This window comes from Fukomys damarensis, unplaced genomic scaffold, assembly GCF_012274545.1.
Source record: "Fukomys damarensis isolate Sample0158 unplaced genomic scaffold, DMR_v1.0_HiC HiC_scaffold_17, whole genome shotgun sequence".
Taxonomy (NCBI): Eukaryota; Metazoa; Chordata; class Mammalia; order Rodentia; family Bathyergidae; genus Fukomys; species Fukomys damarensis.
In genome coordinates, this window is record NW_022900929.1 from 16844641 (window position 1) to 16866541 (window position 21901).

Below are 21901 nucleotides of genomic sequence, written 5' to 3' on the forward strand. Positions count from 1 at the left end.
ACACACACCCCAAAGGGACACAGCTAGCTATGCGGATGGGTCTCATTTCTCAAAGAAATGTGCTGATCACATTTCTGCCATTCTCTCCCACAGACATCAGGACTTGAACGCAGCCAGGACGAGGGCTGCCATGGGCAAGTTTCCTAACTCCTTTGTGCCTAGTTTCCTCATCTGTAAGTGAAGCTGAGATGGGCTTTCTGCGGGAAATGTGGTGCCTTAGCATAGGTTTGACACTTAGACCAACACCTGCCTCTGGGAACCGGAGGTGTCCTTTTCTTCTCATTCTTCTGACCTGCCTCCTTCCACACGGGCCACACTTTCTCCCTCACAGTGACACAAGCCAGGACAGGAGGCCTCCAGCATCAAGCATCTTTCTTATCTCCACCTGAAGTCCCTGTGGCCCAGTGTGATCCCCTCTGCTCTGTCTGGATTCTGCGGAAATGGAAAACAGCTGTGGGTGCGCCGGGGCAGCCAGAGCAGGGCTTCCGGTGCACGGGACAGGGCGCACCTCAGAGCTGTACTCCTTCCTGGTCCCTGCCCCCCACCACAAGCCTCCAAGACAGGGCAGGAGGGAGGGCAGGGCAGGAGCCCCCTCACACAGACTTTCTCCAAACAAAACACAGAACCCCATCCCTCTGCACTCGGAGCGGGCTATGATGACTTCTCCAGGTCCCCTATACAGTGGTCTGGTCCAGGCACCTCATGCTTGTCAGATCATCAGGAGCCTCAGATTCTCCGAGGTGAGGTCCCTGTGGCAGGAACTAGGTGTTTGGGTCTTTGTGTCATTCTCAAACTACCAACCCCATTGGTGGAAAACTAGTGCCTGGTGCCAAAGAGGTTGGCTACCACTGGTACAGTGTTCACGCTAGTTTTCAGGGTCTGCAATCTGTTACCCAACACAAGGTTTATAAGATTCGTCCACACAGCTATTTGTAGTGTGTCTCCTATTGCTGTGTGATACCTCATTTTGTAAATGTCAACTTATGCATCTAGTTGGCTGCTGATAAGGATTGGGGTTAGTTATATATTTTGGTTGTTTTGAGCCATGAGGCTATGAATGTCCAGAGCTTGTCTTTTGGTGAGTGTATGTATTCATTTTTGTGAGATACACAGGACTGGTACTGGGTCATAGTGTGGGCTTATATTCAGCCATCTTAGAAACTGCCAGATAGACACCTATAATGCCAGTGCTCTGGGAGGCAGAGGCAGGAGGATCACAAATTGGAGCCCAGCCTGCACAACTTATCAAATCAGTCCTATCTCAATTAAAAAAAGAAAAAGGCTAAAGATATAGTTCAGTGTGAATGCCCAGTACCAATAAATAAATGAATAAGTAGAAGGAAAGAAGGGAGGGAGGAAAAACTCTCAGGTGGTTTTTAAAAATGTTTGTAACATTGATGCTCCCACGAGTAGGCCATGAGGGTTCCAGTGCTCCACATCCTCTCTAGGACTTGGTAAAAGGAGCCTTCAATTGTCTTTTTAATATTAGCCATTCTGGCAAGTGGGTGGGAATATGGCACTGTGGTTTCATCTGCATTTCCTGGAAGTGGCTAATGAAGCCCAGGTCTTGCTATATGATCATGGCCATTTGGATATCGTCTTCTGTGGGAGTATGTGCTCTCCTCAGTGATGTGCTTCTTAATTCTCTTCATGGTGTCTCAGAATCACAAGAAAGTTTTCACTTTAATGTGGTTCACTTTATCAAATTTTCCTTTAGTGTTAGTGCTTTTTGGGTCCTGCTAAAGACCCCTACTCAGAAGTCATGAGACAATCTCCTATTTTCTTCTAAATGCTGTAATTTGTCTTACCTCTTCTATTTAGATCAACAACCCATCTGCAACTGACTGTTGTGTATGGTGTGACTTAGGGGGTCAGATTTTTGTTTTTTCTGTTGGATGTCCAGTTGACCCAGCCCTCGTATGGTTAAGACTAGCCTTTCTCTGCTGTGCTGACATTTGAGACTTTTTCATAAGTCGGGTGACTGTGTCTATTTGTCTACTTTTGTACCAATAACAATGTGTCCTGATTAGTTTATAATATTTCTCAATTCTAGTAGTATAAGTTTTCCATTTCTGTTCTTCAAGATTGTCTTAGCTATCCTTGGGACTCTGCATTTTCATTTATACTTTGGAATCAACTTGACATTTTCCCACCCCCCCAAAAAAAATAAAAAGAAAAGGAAAATGCTTGTTGAGACTTTGAATGGGGTCACACTGAATCTATTGATAATATCCATATAATAGTGCCCTCCAATCCATGAACATAGTATATCTATCTTCCCATTCATTTCAGTTTTAAGTTTCTCTCAGTGGTGTTTTGTAGTCTTCAGTAGATTTAGTCTTAGGTAATTTCATACTTTATGATGCTTTCATAAATGTTACCATTTACAATTTTTTTCTATGTGTTTGTGATATGGTTGATTTTTGTAAACTTCCTTTGTATTTCAGTGACCTTGGTAAACTAACTTAACAATTCTGATAGTTCTTCTTTAAGTTTCATTGAAAAAAAAGATAGTTTGGGGTGTGGTCCAGCCATGGTGCAAGACCTATCAGCCTTGAATTCCAGCTGGAAGTAGTTGTAAAGAGCCAGTCAGCTCAGCAGATCGCACAAGGCCATCACAGGGTACAGAAATCATCGATAGACTTCACTCATGCTCAGCCTTGTTCTGGAGCCTGTCATCCCATCACCCTGATAACTGCTGCCCTTTCCAGGGGTCTTAGCCCAGCTCCCCATTGCCTAATTGGAGGAAAGACCTGGGCTCTGGTGGTTGCTTGGGCCTTGGTCTGAGGAATGTGGCTGGCAGCTAATAGGGGTCATCTGCTACAATGTTCTTGGCCAAGCCCCTTTCTCTTGGTGGACCTCAGTTGCCCTATATATAAATTATTTCCAAAGTCTGCTCCTACCCTGCTCAAATTAAGAACTATGAGTAAATGACCCTTAAGAAGTGAGTTGTTTCATGTATTTATTGGCTATTAATTAAAAACCTGCTGTATACCTGCTGATATATGAGACCACAGCTTGGTTCATGTACATGGGAACCAGAAGCTACAGGCTCCACACATAAGCCCATGAGCAGGAAGCCATGCCCAGAGCAGCAGTGGCTGAGATGTGGGGTCACCAGATCAGGAGCTCAGAGCCAAGGAAAGTCAGGAACCTGGGTACTGCTCACCTCTGGGGCCCCACTGTGAGAAGCTGACTTTGCATCCCAGGGACTGAGGCAAAGGACTGAGGTCAAGGCAGGCACCTCTCTCTCCCTGAGGGTCCTCACCACACATAGCAACCCTAATGAGGTAGGGATGGTTGGTCCTATTTTTAGACCAGGAAATTGAGCCAAAGTACTATAACGTCACCCAGAAATTTTAGAATAAGAAGGAAAAAAACTCACCCATAATCCTACCACTGCAGCTATTTTTATTCTTCTCTGTCCTCTTCCATGCCCGACTATAAATCTTTAAAATTATAAACAGAACACAGATACAATTTTGTATATGTTTTCACATAGCATCACGAGCATGCTGCATGCTTTTTCTCAGTTAAGACATTTAATTATATCACAGGCTGGGATGTGGGTCAGTGGTAGAGCAAGTGTGGATGTGCACCAGGCCATGGATTCAACCCCCAACCACAAAAAAACAGCTTTTAAAAATCTATATCATAGGGCTGGGGATTTAGCTCACCTGCCTTGCAAGCACAAGGTCCTGAGTTCAATCCCCGGTACCAAACAAAAACAAAAAAACTATATCCTATAAATTAAAAAGTCAGAGAGCCCTTCAAGACTAACAATAAACAAGAGATGTCTTTGTACCCATGTCAGTCCACAATTTTCATTCTTATAAATAAGCTTTTCTGGAGGACTTTACCTTCATGGTGCTAAATTATAGTTCCATATTGTTATTTCTCTTGGGTTGGTTTTTTTTTTTTTAGATATGAGAGGGGTTTGTTTGCTTTTTCTTTTCTTTCTTGTTTTTAAATTTTTGTTATGAGACAGGGTCTCAAGTCTCTAAATTGGCCAGGTTGGCCTTGAATTCGTGATCCTCCTGCCTCAGCCTCCCAGAGTGCTGGGGTTATAGGCCCAGCTACCACTTCCGGCTCAGAAAGGACTCTTCTGGCTTGTGCGGTGTAGCAAAGGCCTGGCTACAGCCCTCTGGGAGCCACTTGGGTGAGTGCTGGAGGATCGGTGCTGAGTCATTGCTGTGTTACTGAACTCACAGTGAGGGTAGAGGTGACTTCTCTCCCTCACCTCCTGCCACAGCAGCTCAGCCCTTCCGCTCACATCCGGCTGCTGCCTGACTTTCGTAGTGGAGGCCCCACTGCTCTCCTTAGGCACAGGGGGCTATGCATGCCCTTGTTTGCTGTACCGTGTCTCTGGCTGGGCCAGAGCTGCATTTTCCAGGGTGAGGATGAACTGTGAGATGAAGAGGGAAGCTGGGAATAGGACCGTGCTGAAGGAACTGCATGTACGGCCTGGAGGCCTTGGAGCTGACCCAGTATAGACCTCTTTGATAGATGGAAAAACTGAGGGAAGGAAAAGGCAGAAACAGCGTGGCAGAGGGCATAGTGGAGAAAAGCTGCTCGCATCATGGTGGCCGGGAAGCTGAGAGAGGGAGGAGGAGCCAGATGAGAACACAGCCTCAGTGACCACCTCCAGCCAGGCCCCACCTGCTCACAGCGCTCAGCTCTGAACTCGTCAACGACAAACCCGCCGAGGAGGGCGGTGCCCCTGCTTCAGTCCCTTCCCCACGCATGAGACTTCGGGGGGACGTTTTAGATCTGAATCAACGCCACATCTTAGCAAGGGAACTTGAGGCCCAGAGTGGGGCAGGGCTTTATCTAGTCACAGAGCAGAGGTCTGGATTGGCTCAGCCAACCCTGTTTCCATGTTTCCACTGCTCTGATGAGTAATTAGAGAAATTAAACAAACAAGCTTTAATTGCCTGTCAGTGACAGACGCCAGGGCAGCCATAAACCTGGCTGGATCCAGAGCTCCTGCTCAGGCTGGGGGCCTGGGGAGTCCGAGCTGGCTGGGGAGCTGGGCCTCCCTCAGCCCCCATGCCTGCCAGCAGCCAAGCCACTCCTCACCCACCAAGCAGGGTGCCCGATGCCAGAGCAGACTGGGCACAGGCCCAGGACACCTCCAGAACAGGTCCCATGAGAGCCTGAGGCCCCTCCCGGACTTGGAATGTGTGGTTTGCTCACTGCCCCAGACAGGGCCGGGACTCTAACTTACAAGGCCCCCATGTTCGCTGCAGCCTGATCCTACCCTTCTTGTTGGCCCCCAGGAGTGGGGGAGCCAAGCCTCAAGCTGCAAAGACCCTTTGTCACCATCTTCCCAGGATGCCCAGAGGACATGGTCTTGGGACAGGGAGAGGAAGTTCAAGGACCTCTGCTCCCTGAGGGGAGGCCCCCTGTCCACACTGCCATACACTTACCCCACCAGTAGTCACACACAGCTGCAAGCAGCCTCTTGACTCCCCAGGCTCCAGGGGGATGCAGGTGGTGGCTGGAGTGGAGGCAGTAGGGTGGGTGGATGGAGGGATGAATGACTCCATAGGGTGGGTGGTGCGTTAATCAGCTTTCTGTTGCTGGACCGCATAACCACAACTTAAAAGAGGACAGATTTACTTTGGCTCCTGGTTTCAGAGGTTTCAGTTCATGGTTAGCTCATTCCAAGGCAGAAACATCTCTCAAGCGAACCAAGTTGCCAACCAAGATTAACCATAAGGGGTGGATAAAGAAAGGGGGTGGGGAGTAGGAGCATGGGTCAGTGGACAACGGGACCCTGCTTGCTTTGGTCTCTGCCCTTCCCTTAGAGGGTGTCTCTGTCCTCCTAGGAATCAGGCCCCCAGGGACCGACCCGTGTGGCAGGGCTTTGTTGATGGGCCCTATGGAACTGGTCTCTTGGGGACCCAGCTGTTTTGTCAGAAGACTCCCCAGGTGTCAGCGTCTGTGGGTTTCTCCTCACTGGCAGGACCTGGATCTCTGCCAGCTGCAGGAGAGCACATGGCTCCCACCTCCCCACCCTCCCAGGTTTTCTGAGACTAGGGCTGGGCCCCCACTGTTCGCATCTTCCTGTGTGTTATTTGCATCACTGTCTGCTATCTGCTGGGGGCCTCCCTGTGGCCTTTCTCTTGGCTCTGTGGGGTTTACCTTTCACTCTCTTCGCCTCCCATGCCTGAGAAACACCAGAGGGAAACATGTCCTCAGACCCCCATGTCACTGCCGGCCACCTAACTTCAACTGCTGGTCTTTCGCTAAGTCCTGCCCGGCCCCAGCATCAGACCACTGTGTACATTCTTGGAGTGGTTTGCGCACTGAGTGTCTCGGCTCAGTCTTTAATCTGTTTTCTGCATCGGGGCTGCTGACAAGCTTTTATGGAGGGGGAAAGAGAACTCTGTTACTAAGAAATGCTATAAACCACTAATTTGGAGCAGCCCCGGGTGCGGGGGCAGGAGGTAGGGGCCTGCCAGCCCACGGATGCCCCCGTAACCAGAAGCGCGGGGAGCAGAAGACGGGCATTGTCATCCCTCTTGGCCCGTGGTGGGCAGCCCAGATGTCTATTCTCACACTCATTCCAGGTCCCCTCACGGCCCCTCCACCTGTCCTGGAGGGATCACCGTGTCCCAACAAGGGTCAGCAGGGCGGTCTGCATTCAGTGACTGACAGAGAGGACAAACCCAAGGACCCATGAACAGGAAGGTGCTGGCAAGAGCTCAGCAGCCGGAATCCGAAGTCACCTCAGGCCACGGGGAGCCACCGAGTCACCCACATTCCTCTGGGTGTCTGGAAGTCTGTTTAGCCAGAACAGGGGTTCTGGGGTGGGGAGGTTGGGCTCTGAGCTGAGCCGGGAAAGAGGAATGGATGAGTCCCTCGATGTCCAGGGCAGTAAAAGCTCTTTCCAGAAGCATCTATGTCCTCACAGAAGTATAGACAAGTTACAACCTGAGAAGACCGGGCCCAGGGCTCAAAGAGACTCTGCTCTGGAGCGGTGTCCAGGCCCAGTCCCTCCACACGCTCCTCACCCAGGCCACACAGCTGCCGGGGCGAGCTGTTCAGAGTGCAAATGTGACTTCGCTTTCACTTGTCTGGACCCTCCAGCACTGCCGAGCCCCCCTCCATGCCCAGGCTGCCTCTGCAGCCCCAGTGACCCCTGGACTGCTGGCTGCAGACTCTGCCCTCTTTCCGTGCCCCTTCAGGCCTCAGCATGCCTTCTGTGCAGCTCTCCAGCTTCCCTCAGAAGCCGCCTCCTCCAGGACTTCCTCCCTGACTACCCCCGCTCCATGCCATCCCCATGGCCTTCGGGGACAGCCCTTGTGACCTGTGCTTTCTGCTCTGCTCCTTCCCACACGTGGTTCTCAGAACCAGCAATCTTGTCTCGCTTACCCATCATTCTTCCGTTCTTAGATATTTTGTGAGTCCTCACGTTGTGCTAGGTGCTGAGACTCACGGGTGGACAGAAGAGACACAGACTCCACCTCATGCCTGGCACGGAGTCGACACTTTGCTGAACAGACAGACAGCAGTGTGCTCAGAACGGAGACTCAGAGACCCAGCAGGCTGCGTGGAGGAGGGGCCTTGAGGATAAGGCCCTGGAGAATAGATAGGAGTTTTCAAGGCAGAGTCACTGTGACTCTCCTGCCCGATGGTCCAGAGGCTGCACCCTGCCCAGCTGCCCTCACCCCAGGCTCCACACTGGCCTCACCTGGCCCCCTTCTCTTTCAGAATGCATGAACTGCTCCCGGCTCATGGACATGAGCGAGCGGCTGACCACGCTGGAGGCCAAGGTCAGCGAGGCTGGGAGCTGGGCGGGGAGCTGCTGGGTTCGGGGGTGCAGGGACATTGGCCACCTGCTGGGAGACGGTACCAAGCCTATGTCTCTCCTGTCCCATGGCCAGTCCCAATCCGACCACCTACCCAGCTGCTCCAGTGGCAAGAGAAAGCGTTGGGTGGAGTCACAGGTGCCTGCAGGCCTGCAGGGCCAAGGGAGCAGCTGAGGGGGCCTGCGGCAGGCAGGCCTGGGTGGGCACGGCTGGGAAGGAACTGGGGCAGGGCCTGGGTCCCTGGGCAGAGCAGCCCCTGGAAACGAGATGAGTATCAGGGAGAGCAGGGGAGAGCTGGACATTCACGTTGCCCAACAGCTCGTGTACACACACACAGTGATGTGTGCACACGAACCAACATGCTCAGGTGTGTATGCACACACACACACACACAGAGCCCTGGACAACCGTGCATTGCCCTCCGGCCCTGTCTTCTTCCCCAAGCCTGCACGTGAGGGTGCGTGGGTCTGAGCTGCCGCCTCCTCCTCTGCAGACGGCCCCAGCATAGTGCCATCCGGGACCTCGGAGGACATGGGACCCAGCTGGGGAGATGGCTGAGGGTTGAGCAGTGGTGAGGGTCAGTGCTGTCATCTGACAGGGACACGGGTGTAGGGGGACACTGTGCACAGCCTCCTGTGGCCTCCAGTCCCCTGCAGATGTCGGGACAGTCAGGTGGGGTGCAGGGAAGATAGGGGTTGGGTGGGGATTGGGAAGGCAGCTTGAGTCTGGGGGGTGCAGAGGCAGCTGACTCTGCAGTTCAGCCCACCTTTCCACAGCCACCTGATTCCCAGGACAGGGCTGTGAGGCTCCTCTGACCTCCTGAATCTCAGCGGGGTCACTTTCCAGCTGCCTGTCTGCCTATTCAACACCTTCCTGTGCCCTGGAGAGACAGGGTCCCTGGGGGCCTTGTGGGCCAGGTCAGAGGCCCCAGAGGTCAGGAGAGGGAGGGGATGCAGCAGCCCCAGGGGTGGTGCCCAGGTCTCGAGAGCCTGCAGGAGCTGGGGTCAGAATTCAGGGGTCAGGGGCCAGGTGGGTGAGGGCAGAGCCAGGCAGGCAGATCCCATCCGGCAGGGAGAGAGCAGTCAGGCAGCAGCTGAGAGATCTGGAGACTGAGGCTTCTGCTGCCTCCAACAAGAAACCAGTTTGGGTGCATCCAGAAGAATTTAAGTGATGGAAACCCCACCAGTGGTAGCTTATTCCACGAGCATGCTTGTTTGATTAACAAGAAGCATGCGAGTAGGTGGCCTCAGGACTGGTGCTCAGTGGCTCACGAACCCAGGCTCTTTACAGCCATCCTTTCCACCTCTTCAATGAATTGGCTTTTGTCCTCACGTTTGGTACCTCATGGTTATAAAATGGATGCTGCAGCTCAAGGAATCACATCTTCACACTGTGTTCAGTGAGCAAAGGCAGGAAGTGGAGGGCGAGTCAAAACACCCCAGCAGAATCATTTGGTCTCCTGGGCCAGTGCTTTATCTATATGACTACCTCTGAGTTGCAAGGGAACTGGGGAATTGGGTACCTCAACCAAGACTCCTGCTGTCCTCTTGTCCCAGGATGGGTTGGTGGGCAGAGGCCACAGGGTACCAGGATGTTTCCTGCTTTCCCCTCTCCCCACCCACCTCAGTTTATGGTGACTTCATGGATCACAGCACTGGGTGGGATGGAAGGGACTTCCCTGTGTGAATGTCACAGACATCTCAGAGTTGGCTTGGGCTTGTGCAGGAGGGTGGGTGGTGGCCTGGACCGCGCCCAGATGCAGCGATGTTACCAGGGCTCACCCCAATCCTTGGGCCCAATCCCAGTGCCCTTTCTCCTCCTGCACCAGAGCCACTAAGCACCGGGGTGGGGATCAAGTCCCTCCTTCCTGGAGGGGGTTCTGGGGGTCCCAGGCCAAGTGCCCTGAGCTGCTGTTCTGCTCAGTGACTCCATGAGGCTCCGCTAAACCATGGGTGGGGCGGCCTGGTTGGGTGATGATGGGCCTCGCAGTCGCTGGGTGAGCCTGGACAAGTCACTCGCAGTCGCCGCCCTGTCTCCACCCCAGGTGGGATGCGGGCCTGTGACCTCTGTCTGCTGGGTCCCCTAAGGGCCACAGGGAGGGACAGGGAGTGGCCGGGGAGGTGGTGGTAGAGGACATTGCGAGGTGGCTCAGCCTGTGCCTAAGCACCCCGGAAACTCCGCCCAGCCCCTGCTTGAGCTCTGTGACCGCGGCTGTTTGTCCCTGTGGAAACCCCAGCCGAAGCAGCTGGAGTACCCGGTCTGGCACCAGGGCTGCTGTGCCCACGTCTGCCTGCGTCCATTCCGGGCTCGCAGCGCCCCCTTCCGGAGTCATCGGGGGTAGCAGGGATTTGAGGCCCAGCTGCAGGAGAAATTTAAATGAAGAGAAAACTTAAATAAACGGGAGTCTGCAGCCTAGGAGGGTTGTGACTCCGGCCTCCCTCCAGGCGAAGGACCGGCTGGCTGCAGCCACCTTGCCTTTTCCTGGAGAGTCCTGGGAACCGTGTACGCAGATAGGCCCATCTACACTTTCCCTCTCCTTCCTTCCTATTTGCCTGCTCACCTCCCTTCCCTACTGGCTTCTTTCCTGCCTTCTTCCCTTCCTTTCTTTATTTTCTCCCCTTTTTTTCTCTCCCTCCCTCCCTCCATCCCTTCATCCATCCATCCATTTTCTCATCCATCCACCCACAAATCTTTCTTAACCGAGGAAGGAGCTTGTGCCCTGAGCCAGGCAGAGAGGGGACCCCCCGACGCCTCCCTTAGGGAGCTGCCTGTGGAGGTACAGCAGGGCTGTTGCTCAGTCTCAGTCATGGTGAGGGGTACAGAAGGTGCTACCAGGGGTGAGGGCTCTCCTGGTGGGGACGGGGAGGGATAGCGTCCATGCAGGGAGTACTGTGCTCTGCGGCCACAGAGGGGAAGTGGCAGGTTTGTGGGGCGCACTTCCCTGCATTTGAGGTCCTCACTGCAGCCAGGGCCTCACCCTCTGCCCTCCTCCGGCCAGGTCCACCTGTTAGAAGCAGCCGAGCAACCCTCAGGCCCTGACAACGACCTGCCAGCACCCCAGAGCACACCGCCACCTTGGAACGAGGACTTCCTCCCTGATGCCATCCCCCTGGCCCATCCAGGACCCCGGAGGAGGAGGCCCACAGGGCCGGCTGGTGAGCCATGCAGGGAAGGGTGTGGTGTGGCCTCCCGGGGCCTCACGAAGGGCTCTGCACTAGGCCTAATGTTTCAAAATTGGGACGTTCGTATAACAATGAGGATTTCTAACTTCTCTTTAAAAGATCTGGCATCGGGGCTGGCTGGAAAGGAGTGGCTGTCACTGTGAGGTGTAATCATTTTTTAAAAAATGAATTACAGAAATGGACACATTACAGTGAATCCCCTCCTGGCTTCGAACACATTCATCCCACCCTTCTGCCACCTTTCTGAAGCAGCTCTGCAAGTCCTCTTTCATGAGTGTCTTCAGTGGTGCTGTCACGGCTGCATCAGTCTCCTGAATCAATTCGAAATGTTCCCCTTTCATGGTCATTTTGACTTTGGAGAAGAGACAGAAATCACACAGTGCTAGACCTGGTGAACAGGGTGGATGAGGATGCAGCGTCATGTTTTTACGAGTCTGCCTTTCTGTTGGACGGTGCTTGGCAGAGCATTCATCATGTTTTTAATCACACCTCATAAAGAGCCTCACAGAAGAGGACTTCCAGAACTGCTTCGGCAAGGGGCAACGGCAGTGGCATGAGTGTGTTTGAAGCGAGAGGGAGGATTTTGAGGAGGATTCACGGCATGTGTCCTTTAATGAACTTTTAAATGTAAACCTTCACTGTATGTACAGATTGCAGTGGGCACTGCAGATCTGGTTTCTGAAGCTCAGCCGTCTGCTGCAGTCCCCACCGCTCTTTACTGTGTGACAGTCCCATCCTCAGCTCTGCCCTGCCCCCTGGCGGCTGTCCTGGGCCCCCCAGCCCACCACTCTTACTCAGTTCCATCTGGAAGTAGCCCCTGCCATCCACCCCAGGACTCTGAGCTTCCAGACATACACCCCTGAGCCCCATTTCTGGGCCACCCTCACTGAACTCTCAACCAGAGTCAGAAGACATCTGGCTCCTTGTCTTCTCGGGGTATTTTAAAGGCAAGAGTGAAAATGTTCTCTGTAAACCAGGTGTGGTGGTGCCATCCCATAATTCCAACACTCTGAGAGGCTGAGACAGGAGGATTGCAAATTCAAGCCCAGCCTGGATAACTTAGTGACTTAGCAAGATCCTGTCTCAAATTTAAAACATAATAAAAAGGGCTGGGGATGTAGTTTAGTGCAAAGGCCCTGGGTCCAATCCCCATATTGGCGGGGGGAGCCAAAAACATCTGAAAATTTTATTCTGGTCTGGGCTCTGTCCCTGGGTGCTGCAGGGGACAATGTGGCTGAGAGAAGGTAGGTGACCCCGCTGTGGTCACCAGTGAGCTGGAGGCATCTTACCCTGATGATTCCCTGCCCCACTGGAGCCTCTTGGGGGAACACACACACATACAACCTGTTCAGCTCTGAGCACGCACAACTGTCCCCCCTTCCACTGTCCTGTCTGTGTGTAGGAGTTTGTCCCCAGGTTCAGGACAGGGGCCAGAGCAGGAGGACAGATCCACAGCTAATCAGGGTAGTGACTTCAGGAGCCAGTTCCAGGGCCAAGGGCAGAGAAACATGTGTCTGAAGGCTGTGGTGGGAGAAATGGAGCTCAGGACTGCTATGGGGAGGATGGGGACATCTCCCTCTGGCTCCCCGGTCAAACCCTCAAGCCTCGGTCCTCAAGATCTCACCCTAGAGAGCAGAATAACCACTTCTTCCCAGCTTTCTTCAGGGCCTGAGGAGGTGGGAGGCTAGGATGGCAGCTGGGCCTGCTGGCCAGACCTTTCTTACCGAGGAACATGCAGTTCCACAGATGGCCACCAGATGGAAGGCGCACCCCACAAATGGTGCCTCCAGGACATCCTGGCTGGCCCTGAGTTCCCTGAAGCCAACCGCGCCCCCCAGCAGATCCCTTCCTTCCAGACCCCCAAGTCACATGCAGCCTGAGCAGGTCCCTCCACCTCCTCAGAAGACCCAGAGAGAGAAGGGGCTGTCCCCGGCCTAGAGAGGGATCTCCCATTTCTTATCTCCTGTGTTCCCAGCTGGGTAGTTGCTTCTGAGAGGCACCTGGCACATGCCCAGAACATGACCCTGAGCAGGGAACAGTAGAACATGAGGGGGTGAGAAAACCTGAACTTCATCCTGGCTCCGTGACCTTGAGCAAAGGGTCAAGTCTCTCTGAGCCTCAGTTCCCCACCTGGAACACAGTCCTTGGGATCGTAGACAGGAATAGGGTAATGGAGCCCTGTCCACCATAGTGACCAACACACCTGAGTCATGGTGAAGCTGGGGCTATTGGAGGAGGTCTCGGGTGGGCCGGGTGTCTGGGGACAGGGACAGGCCTGGAGCACAGGGGCACCTGGGCCCACGGTGTCCTCAGCCTCATCCCTCTGTCTCCCCAGGGCCCCCCGGGCAGACTGGACCACCAGGACCTGCAGGGCCACCAGGCTCCAAAGGGGACCGGGGCCAGATGGGAGAGAAGGGCCCAGTGGGGCCTCCGGGTAAGGACCCCCAGCCCGATGCTGTCCCTGGAGGAGAGGGCCCCGATCTTGCTGGGGCTCCCAGCTCCTTCCGTCTCCCCCTCCGAGGTGCACTGTCTCCTCTTCTGTGTGGCTCCTCTTTCAGTGACTCTTCTTCTCCCTGTCACAGGGCTCCTGGGGCCACCAGGGCCCCGTGGGCTTCCTGGAGAGATGGGGCGCCCCGGCCCCCCAGGACCCCCCGGCCCAGCAGGCAGCCCAGGCCTCTCACGAAACGACCCCCAAGGCGTCCTCTACTCCCTGCAGCCACCCACGGACAAGGACAGTGAGTGTCACACAGGGTCCGGGCAGGCTGAGCTACCATCTCGGAGGACCAGCCTTCCAGAGGGACCTGGGGAAGTGGGGGTCCCACCAGTCAGGGGTCACCTTGGGAGCAGGCTTTGGCTCCAGGGGGTGGGGCTGCCAGGACCAGTGCTGCTCCTAACTGCTCCTAGCCCAGGGCAGTTGTCCCTACCTCGGGGCTCAACTCCCAGCCCCTGAGTCCCTCCCCTGGTCCCCAGGTAGCTCTGCTTCCTGGCCTGGCCCACTTTTCCCCCCTGGCAAGGCTTCCCTGACCCTGAATCCCTGTTCAGTTGTCCCCTATAGGCCCCCTCCCTATAGGTTGCTTGACAAGTAGTTTACTGAGCACCTATTATGTGTTGGGCACAGCCATGAACAAAACAGACAAACTCGGGCCCTCAGGGGCCACATCCTGCCCAAGGGGACTCAAAACATATTCAGAAACATCCATTTCCACATGGGGTTAGGGAGTGGGGTATGGGGACTCTGGGTCTAGGACAGTGAGGCCATGGCCAGCCAGGCAGAGGGTGCCTGCTGGCACCAGGAAGAGGGGTTTTTAGCTGAGAGCCATAGGCCACCGGGGAGGGTTCTAAGAGGAGGGATGAATGAACTTGACTTGGGGGGGATGGGTGGCCTCCCAGGCACTGTTACATCTGGCACCTTTTGTCACCCAAGTTCCATCTTTGCTTGGGCTCCTCCAGGCAGCACCGCCCTGATCTGGCCTGTGCCTGGACCCCATGCCCTCTCCCAGCCTCAGTTTCCTTTTCTGCAGAGGCAAGATTGCCATGTCCTTGTAGCGCCCAGCCGAAGCTTGTACCAGGAGGAGGGCTTGGCCCAGCACGGTGGCTCACAAGTGCCTTCTGTGGGTGCAGAGGCAGGGCTGGGGAGGGGTCAGACTAGGCTTCCTCACTGGCAGTGGGCATAGGGATGCCCTTGGGCAGGGACTGAATAGGCAGTGCTGTGAACCTGTGGTGGCCTCAAGAGTCAGTAGCTGCACCCTGAGCCCGGAGGTGCCAGTCAGGGCCCCTCTCTGACCCCCAGCCCAGGCACCGGCTCTGTTCAGCCTCTCTTCCCGCAGATGGGGACTCCCAGCTGGGACCTGCCGTTGTGGACACGGTGCTCGCAGGTGTCCCCGGGCCTCGGGGCCCGCCTGGCCCACCCGGTGAGTGGATGACAAACCCCTCTCCTTTTCTCCTGGGCCTGGCCTGAGCTAACAGCCTGGGTCACACCAGCCCCCATGTGGCCTGCGCAGGATCTGTGTCCACAGGGGCAGCCTCCTGTGGGGCAGGACAGTGAGGGACTCGGGTGAGCAGCGGAAAAGGGAGCCCTGGGGAAGGGAGACTTGGGACTCGGTGTGGGGGCCCTGGCTCTAGGCCTGACCCTCTCTGGGCGAGGGGTGGGGCAGGGGTGGGCAGCCACCCACTCCCTGTGTGCCTGGCTGCACACAGGGCGCATCCCAGCAGGACCTCCAGTGCCCGGATTGATCCCCTGCTCATATACTTGATCCCGTGTACAATCAACAGACATTTATTGCACCCTTACTGTGTGCTAGGCAGGGCCCGTGTCCCCACAAGTTCAGGCTGGAGAGAGGTGTTGGCTCTGTAACTAGACTGGGTCTGATCTTCGCCCCTGCCCAACATCCTCTGTGAGCCTGCAGCTCCCAGCCATGTTGGTGCTTCCCAGCAGGCCTGTGCAGGCCGTGGGGACAGGGAGCTTTGTGACCCCAGAATGCCTGAAGTCGCTCTGGACCCCTCTCCCCAGGCAGGCACACGAGACCAGCCCGACCCCCAGACATCCTTGAGGGTGGGGGGCAGGCGTGGGCCCACAGGTCACAGGAGATTAGTCTAGAGGAGCAGGTTTCCTGGAGGAGGTGACCCTCTAGCGAGGGGTCTGCTGGGAGAGTGGAGGGATAGGAAGCTCTGGAGGACAGGAATGGCACTGGAAAAGGCACAGAAGCAGAGGGATCTGCAGGAGGGTGTCTGGGGGCGGGTGGAGAAGGTGTGGACCTCAGGAGGCTGGGAGCCATCTGTCTGGGCACCCGGGGTGGCAGCAGGAGGGTGAGGGTGGGCCTCAAGGGACCGGTGCAGGGTCCTGCAGTGAGCACGTGGGGAGACTTTGCTGGAGCACCTGCCCCACTCCCCGCCAGACCCCTGGGTCCTGGAACAGGGGAGCCAGGAGAAAGAGGCCTGGGGAGCAGGAGCGGGGGAGGGCATGGGACAAAAAGAAGGCACAGGGGCATGGGGGTGCATAGAAAAGCAGAGGGGGACACTGGGGAGGGGACGGGGCAGCAGACGGGGCAGGGCTGGGGACAGGTGTGGCTTCCTGCTATCAGCAGTCCCTCAACAAACCTCTACTCCCTGCCACAGGGCGCGGGTGCTGGGTGGGGAGGCTGGGAATGTCCCCTCTGGAACTGATGGGGACGGTGGGCTTCGCTGGCCCAGGTGACCATTGGTGACTCTGCCCGTAGGTCCCCCAGGACCACACGGTCCCCCAGGACCTCCAGGAGTCCCTGGATCCCAGGTAAGGGTCTGGCCACTTCTTGTGTGGTGCAGGGGTGAGCTGGGGAATCGCTGTGTCCTAGGAGGGGGAAGCCAGACCACTACCAGCAAGAGGCACTCAGGAAAGCAGCCCATCCAGCCAGCCAGGCACCCAGGGACACAGGAGCCTTGTTCTGTTGGCAGCTGTGACCCTTTGCCCCCTTCCTGAGAATCACCCATGGGGAGGGGTCAACCGGAGCCAGGATGAGTGGTCCCAAACCCAGGTTGGCTCTGTTTCTCTAGCCATTACTTCAGATTGAGGAAGAGCAAGTGCAAAGGTCCTGAGGCAGGGAGCAGGGGGAAAGAGAAGATTGGGCAGGGACAAAAGAACCCTTCTAGGATTCTAGGTTAGGACATGCCCAGGGATTGTTTTCCTGCTTCTGGGACCCACCTCTAGACAGCCTATGTATACACGAGTGTGGCACCCTCATGACCCAGCCTTCAGTACATGGCCTTCGGGCACATCTCAGATCCAAACCTACGAGACATCTTGAAAAGTGGACTTGGCAGCCTGGCCAATGACATCACTTTGGGGGAGGCAGGGAAAGTGGAGGTGATGCTGGGCGTCTGCCTGGGGCAGCCGGGAAGCCCACAGGGCCAGTTCCAGGTGGCTGGAGTGGGGGCTGGAGATGTCAGCTGCACACATAGGCCTGTCACATGCGTGACCTTCACCACGGCCTCTGCTGTCATTGCTCACTGAACCCCAGGCCAGCACCCCCTTTTGTGTGTGACAGCACTGGGCCTTGCCCAGCCATGCAGGTGGCAGGGCCAGAAGCTGCGGCTGGGCCCGAGGTCACCGGCCAAATGCAGATTGGCTCCAGGGCCTGGCGGTCACTGGGTCTGACCCTCCCTTCGCCTCTGCTTTCCTCCCTCCCTGTGTCTCTCTGTCTGACACTGTGCCTGGGAACTCAGGGCCTTCATACTGAGCTTCATCCCCAGCCCTTGTTTTTAAATGTTTTATTGTGAGATAGTCTCTTGCTAAGTTCTGACTTCCCCAGGCTGGCCTCTTAACTTTCTATGCTCGGGCCTCAGCCTCCCTGAGTGCTGGGATCACAGGTGTGCGCCACCACATCCGGCTGTGGGTCCCAGTTGAGAGTCAGGGCCGGAGTCCCTGGGGCAACAACGTAAACCTGAGCCCAAGCCTACGCTGCCCCGGAAGCTACCCAGGCCTCTCCCTGTGGGAGGCCCTGCTCTTGTCCCCTCGGAGCAGGCATCCCGAGGGCCCAGCACCGTCCCAGGCCCTGCCTGTCCCTAGGTCCTCCTGCGGGGGTGGGGAGATGCCCCACGTCCACCAGGGCTCTGACTGTGTGACTTGCTTCCTAGAGCGAGCCTGGCGTGATCTCAGAAGAAGGGGACAAAGCCACCACCGCAGAGGTGACTTTACCTGTCATTTACCTCCCTGAGTGCCATAGCAGGCTGGAGACACCCACTGACCTGCACTGGCCCTTCCGCCAGCCCAGTGTGATGACACCCAGAGGGTGCCACAGTGACGCCCGGGCCATGTGATGCTGGGGTGACCGGTCCTGGGGTGGAGCCGAGGACCCAGTGGGAAATCACCGTCCTGAAGGAGAGGACAGATGGGGGCCAAGGCAGCTTTGGACTGGGACCCCAAAGAGCAAGGCTGGAGAAAGCAGGGACCGGGACTTCTGTGCTGGGGCAGGAGGAGCAGGGAAGGCGGGGAGAGGTGCTGAGTCCCGGGCCACTTGCTAGGGAAGTGAGAGGTCGCCCGTGACCCCTCCCTCACCCCATTCCATAAGAACAGCTTGGGCTCAGAGACAGGAGGCCGAGCTGGGCACCTGACAGAGGGCCCCGGAGCTCCCTGCTCCCTGACCCTGATCCCTTCCCAGGCTGGGGACATGGACGTCGCTTGTCTCTTCACCACCGCCTTCCTTTGCAGAGAGGCCTTGACAGCTGTCTTCTCAGTACGAGGGTGCCCTGTCTCAGCTCCGTCACGTGTCCCTGCACACACGGTTCTCGGCCCGTGCATGCAGTGGGTTCAGGAAATGTGGGTGGCACCCGCCTCCTGCCAGCGCTTCCAGAAGCCAGGGTGTGCCTGGTCCTCCCGCCTGCTCAGTAGCTCCATGCGGCCACTGCTCTCGAGTGGGGGTGTCCAGGCAGGAAGCGGGGCCCTGTGCTGGGTGCCCTGGCCCGTGAGGGAATTTTCTAGAAGTGGTGCACATGAGGAGGCAGCCAGGCAGCCCGGTAGGACAAGAAAGGCCCAGCTGGAGGCTGACAGGTCTGGACTTGAAGCCTGGTCGGCCATATCCAGGCTGTGTGACCATACGGGTCACAGCCACTGTCTCTGTGTGCCGGGGTTTCAACTGTGGGCCGAGCTGGAAGTCAGCCTGGCCCAGGAGATGCTCGGTTTGTGACTGGGACAGCTGTTCGTCGTGATGACGGTGACAGCTGGAAAGAGATTAGGGGCTGCGAGCCACGTGCACCGTATCTGGGTGGCCCTGGACCTGACCCCAACCCTTCCTCCCGCCAGGGAGAGGGGGTGCAGCAGCTGCGAGAGGCCCTGAAGATCCTGGCGGAGAGAGTCCTCATCCTGGAGCACATGATTGGCATCCACGGTGAGCAGCGGCCAGCACCACCCGCCCTCGCCTCCCGCACCCTGTGCCTGCATGGCGACTGCCTCAGGCCTCTGGGCTCCCAGCCACTGGCTGTCAGGGGGACTTGGCCAAACCCATTAAACCCTGACCCTCCCCTGCTCAAGGTCTCCCGTGGGAAGCATTAGTTCATCCACCCCGCTCCCCAAGATGCACCCCCAGCTTCATGGGCCCAACGACAGACCAGACCACAGCGGCCTTTGCGCCTCCCCCGCTGAGCAGCAGCTCCTTCCATCGTGGGTGGGGATCCGCTGGGAACCCCTAGTGCGAGGAGTGCCAGTGCCTCTGTGTCCGTGAAAGCGTGGATGAACGCCTGAACGGGAGCGTGGGTGTCTGAGTGAGTGGTGGGGACGCGCGAGTGGGCGCGTGACGACTAACTGGGTGGGCGAGCGAATGAGGAGCCCGAGCCAGCTGCTGTCTCGCTTTGTGCCCACTGCACCAGGGCTTAACCCTCACACCCAGGTGTGGGAGCACAGGTGCCCCAGTGCCAAGGCTGCTTTGAGTCCCTCTCCTTCCCTCCTTCCAGATCCCCTGGCCTCCCCCGAGGGGGGCTCTGGCCAGGACGCTGCCCTGAGAGCCAACCTCAAGATGAAGCGGGGTGGCCCCCAACCTGACGGTGTCCTGGCTGCCCTGGCTGCCCTGCTGGGTCCCGAGTCTGCGCAGAAGAGCGCTGGCCAGGCCAGCAGCGGGAAGTGAGGGCCAGCTCTCCAGGACAAGCCAGCCCTGGCAGAAGACCCTGCCACTGGGCCTGGAGGAGGCCCAGCCTCAGACTGGACGATTGTGAAGGACACTGGCTCCCGGCCCTGGGGCGTCTTTGGGGGGCAGCTGGAACCTCCAGCACAGGGTTCTACAGGGACTGGCACCTTTGGCAGAGCCTTTCCCTTACCCTCTCCAGCCCCTGATGGAGACAGTCGGGGCGAGCTGGGTGTCAGCTGAGAATAACCATAGTCCTCGTCATTTACTGAGTTCCCGCTGTGTCTGGGCCTGTCTAGGGAGTTTTCCTTATGTTGTTTCATTTAACCTGTAGGAGGTAGGCTTGTTCTCCCCACTTGATGCGGGGACTGGGGTGCAGAGGGCATAGATAACCCACCAAGGCCCCAGGGTCATGGATGCCCACGCAGGATTTGAACTCTGGTCTCTTGGGTCCTGAATCCCTGTCTCCTGAGCACCACCAGTTTCTTCCCCTTCACGAGGAAGCAGAGGGAAGGGTGCAGGCGGGACCGTGGGAGGTGGGGTTGGCCTGGCATGGAGCCCACAGAGCCCTGGGCCTCCCTTGGGCTCCTCAGGCTGCAGAGGGGCTGGCCTGAAGCTGCTCTCTGAGCCCAGGGAGACCTGAATATACCACCGACTGTCACGTGGACTTGGGGACCATGAGGTGGACATGTGAAGGCCTCTGAACCTGCCCGACACTGCCCACCTCTCCCTCCCAGTCTCTCTGAGCCCATCCACACCCCTACCAAGCATCTCCACCCACCGAGGCAGGAGGGCACATTTAACAGGGCTGCCACTGGCAGGGGCAGAGCCCCTCCTCCCAGTCTGTATGGGAAACCTCTAGGGTCTGCCGCTTCCGGGGGACACAGCACACCGGAGAGTGGGGAGCTGCCCGGGTCCCAGGCCTGCCTGGGGACGATGTCCCCACCCCTGAGAGCTGGGGTCCTGGCAGGATCCAGGGCAGAGGCCAGCAACGTCCAGGTGGCCCAGAGCAGCTCAGACCGCAGCCCTCGAAGGCTCTCAGTCTCCAGGTCCCATTTATCTGCCCAGTCCCCATGTTCCTCTCTCACTGGACCAGGAACCAGGACTCAGTGACCCTGGAAACTGAGACTAGAAGGTGCTCTCACTACCTGGTGGCTGTCTCCCCACGTAGTAGGAGTGGCCCAGATGTCCCTCCTGAGGCAGGTCCACTCGTCCTCGTGGAGGGACACTTGAGGCCGTGACACTGTTCATGTATCTGACAATAAAGGTGCTCTCCCTCCCCACTGTGTCTCTTTATGGGAGGCCAGGCTGCATCCTGCTGACCCAATGCCCAGGAGCTCTGAGCAGCTCCTGCAAGGCTGGGGTGACCACAAGGCCTTGGAGGCAGGTGGCCCAAGGTGGAGGCTGGGAGGCCAAGTGGACCCTGCAGAGGCTGTGCCTGCCCCTAACAGAGCTGTCTCTGAGGCCTTGGTGGTGGTGGGGGGACAGCTGGGGGAACCCTAGGCTCTGGGTAGAGAGACCCCTACCCTGCCATAAGTTCCCCTTTCTGGGACCCCAGGGAAGCCTGGGGGACAGGGATGAGCCCAGGGTGGCTGATGAGTCACACTGGGCCTTTGTGTGAATAGAATGCTTGCTGTGTGCCCGGGCCTTCTCCAAACCCAAGCCCAGCCAGTCCTGGAGCTCAAAAGCCAGTAGAAAAGATGGACCTTAGACCAACCACACAGCTGATGGTGTGGAGGAAGGGGACTCTGGGCCACTCCAAAGCCAGGACCAGGGACTGAAGTAGGGGAAAGAGAGAGGGAGAGACAGAGACAGATTGCCTAGGGCTTCTTCCTGCCTTTGTTTGCTTATAATGTCACAGGGACCTGGCGACTGCTGGCCAGGGACTCCTGCCATGGGGACCTAGCCTGGCAGGCCTGGCTCCCTCAGCCATTGGGAGACCCAGGGTGAGGCAGGTGTCTGAAGCCAAACCTTGGCAAGGACAGCCAGGCAGGGAAAGTGATGTGTTCTGCTATAGTCCTCACCATGTACTGCTTTCCCAGGGCAGGAGTTAATGTCAGCGTGCATCCTGCCTTCCTATAATGCATCAGCACTAATGCCTTTGTAGACCCAGGCCCTGGGAACCTCAGTGAATGAGGCAGAATGAATGACTCGATAGATGAATGAATGGTAATCTTAGCTCATATATAGAGCTGCCAAGTGTGGGAAGGCTTAAGGACCCTGGGAGCAGGGACTGGCTCTCCTGGATGTCACCTTCCAGTGCAGAACTCTGAGAGGTGACAATCCTGAAGTCAAAGCTGGCTTCCACATCCTG

The 21901-nt window shown here is 56.9% G+C and overlaps 1 protein-coding gene across 1 annotated transcript in view; it reads left to right on the plus strand.

Moving 5' to 3' along the window:
* The window catches only part of Col26a1 (collagen type XXVI alpha 1 chain), a 128393-nt gene extending 106788 nt beyond the window's left edge, over positions 1-21605 (plus strand). The window contains exons 4-12 of the mRNA XM_019206727.2: positions 7720-7781; positions 10816-10972; positions 13335-13433; positions 13582-13734; positions 14827-14910; positions 16216-16268; positions 17609-17659; positions 18774-18858; positions 19421-21605. Of these exons, the coding sequence (XP_019062272.1) occupies positions 7720-7781; positions 10816-10972; positions 13335-13433; positions 13582-13734; positions 14827-14910; positions 16216-16268; positions 17609-17659; positions 18774-18858; positions 19421-19590 (914 nt within the window). The 3' untranslated portion in view covers positions 19591-21605. The remainder of the gene's footprint in view (positions 1-7719; positions 7782-10815; positions 10973-13334; positions 13434-13581; positions 13735-14826; positions 14911-16215; positions 16269-17608; positions 17660-18773; positions 18859-19420) is intronic.
* Positions 21606-21901: the final 296 nt, after the last annotated feature.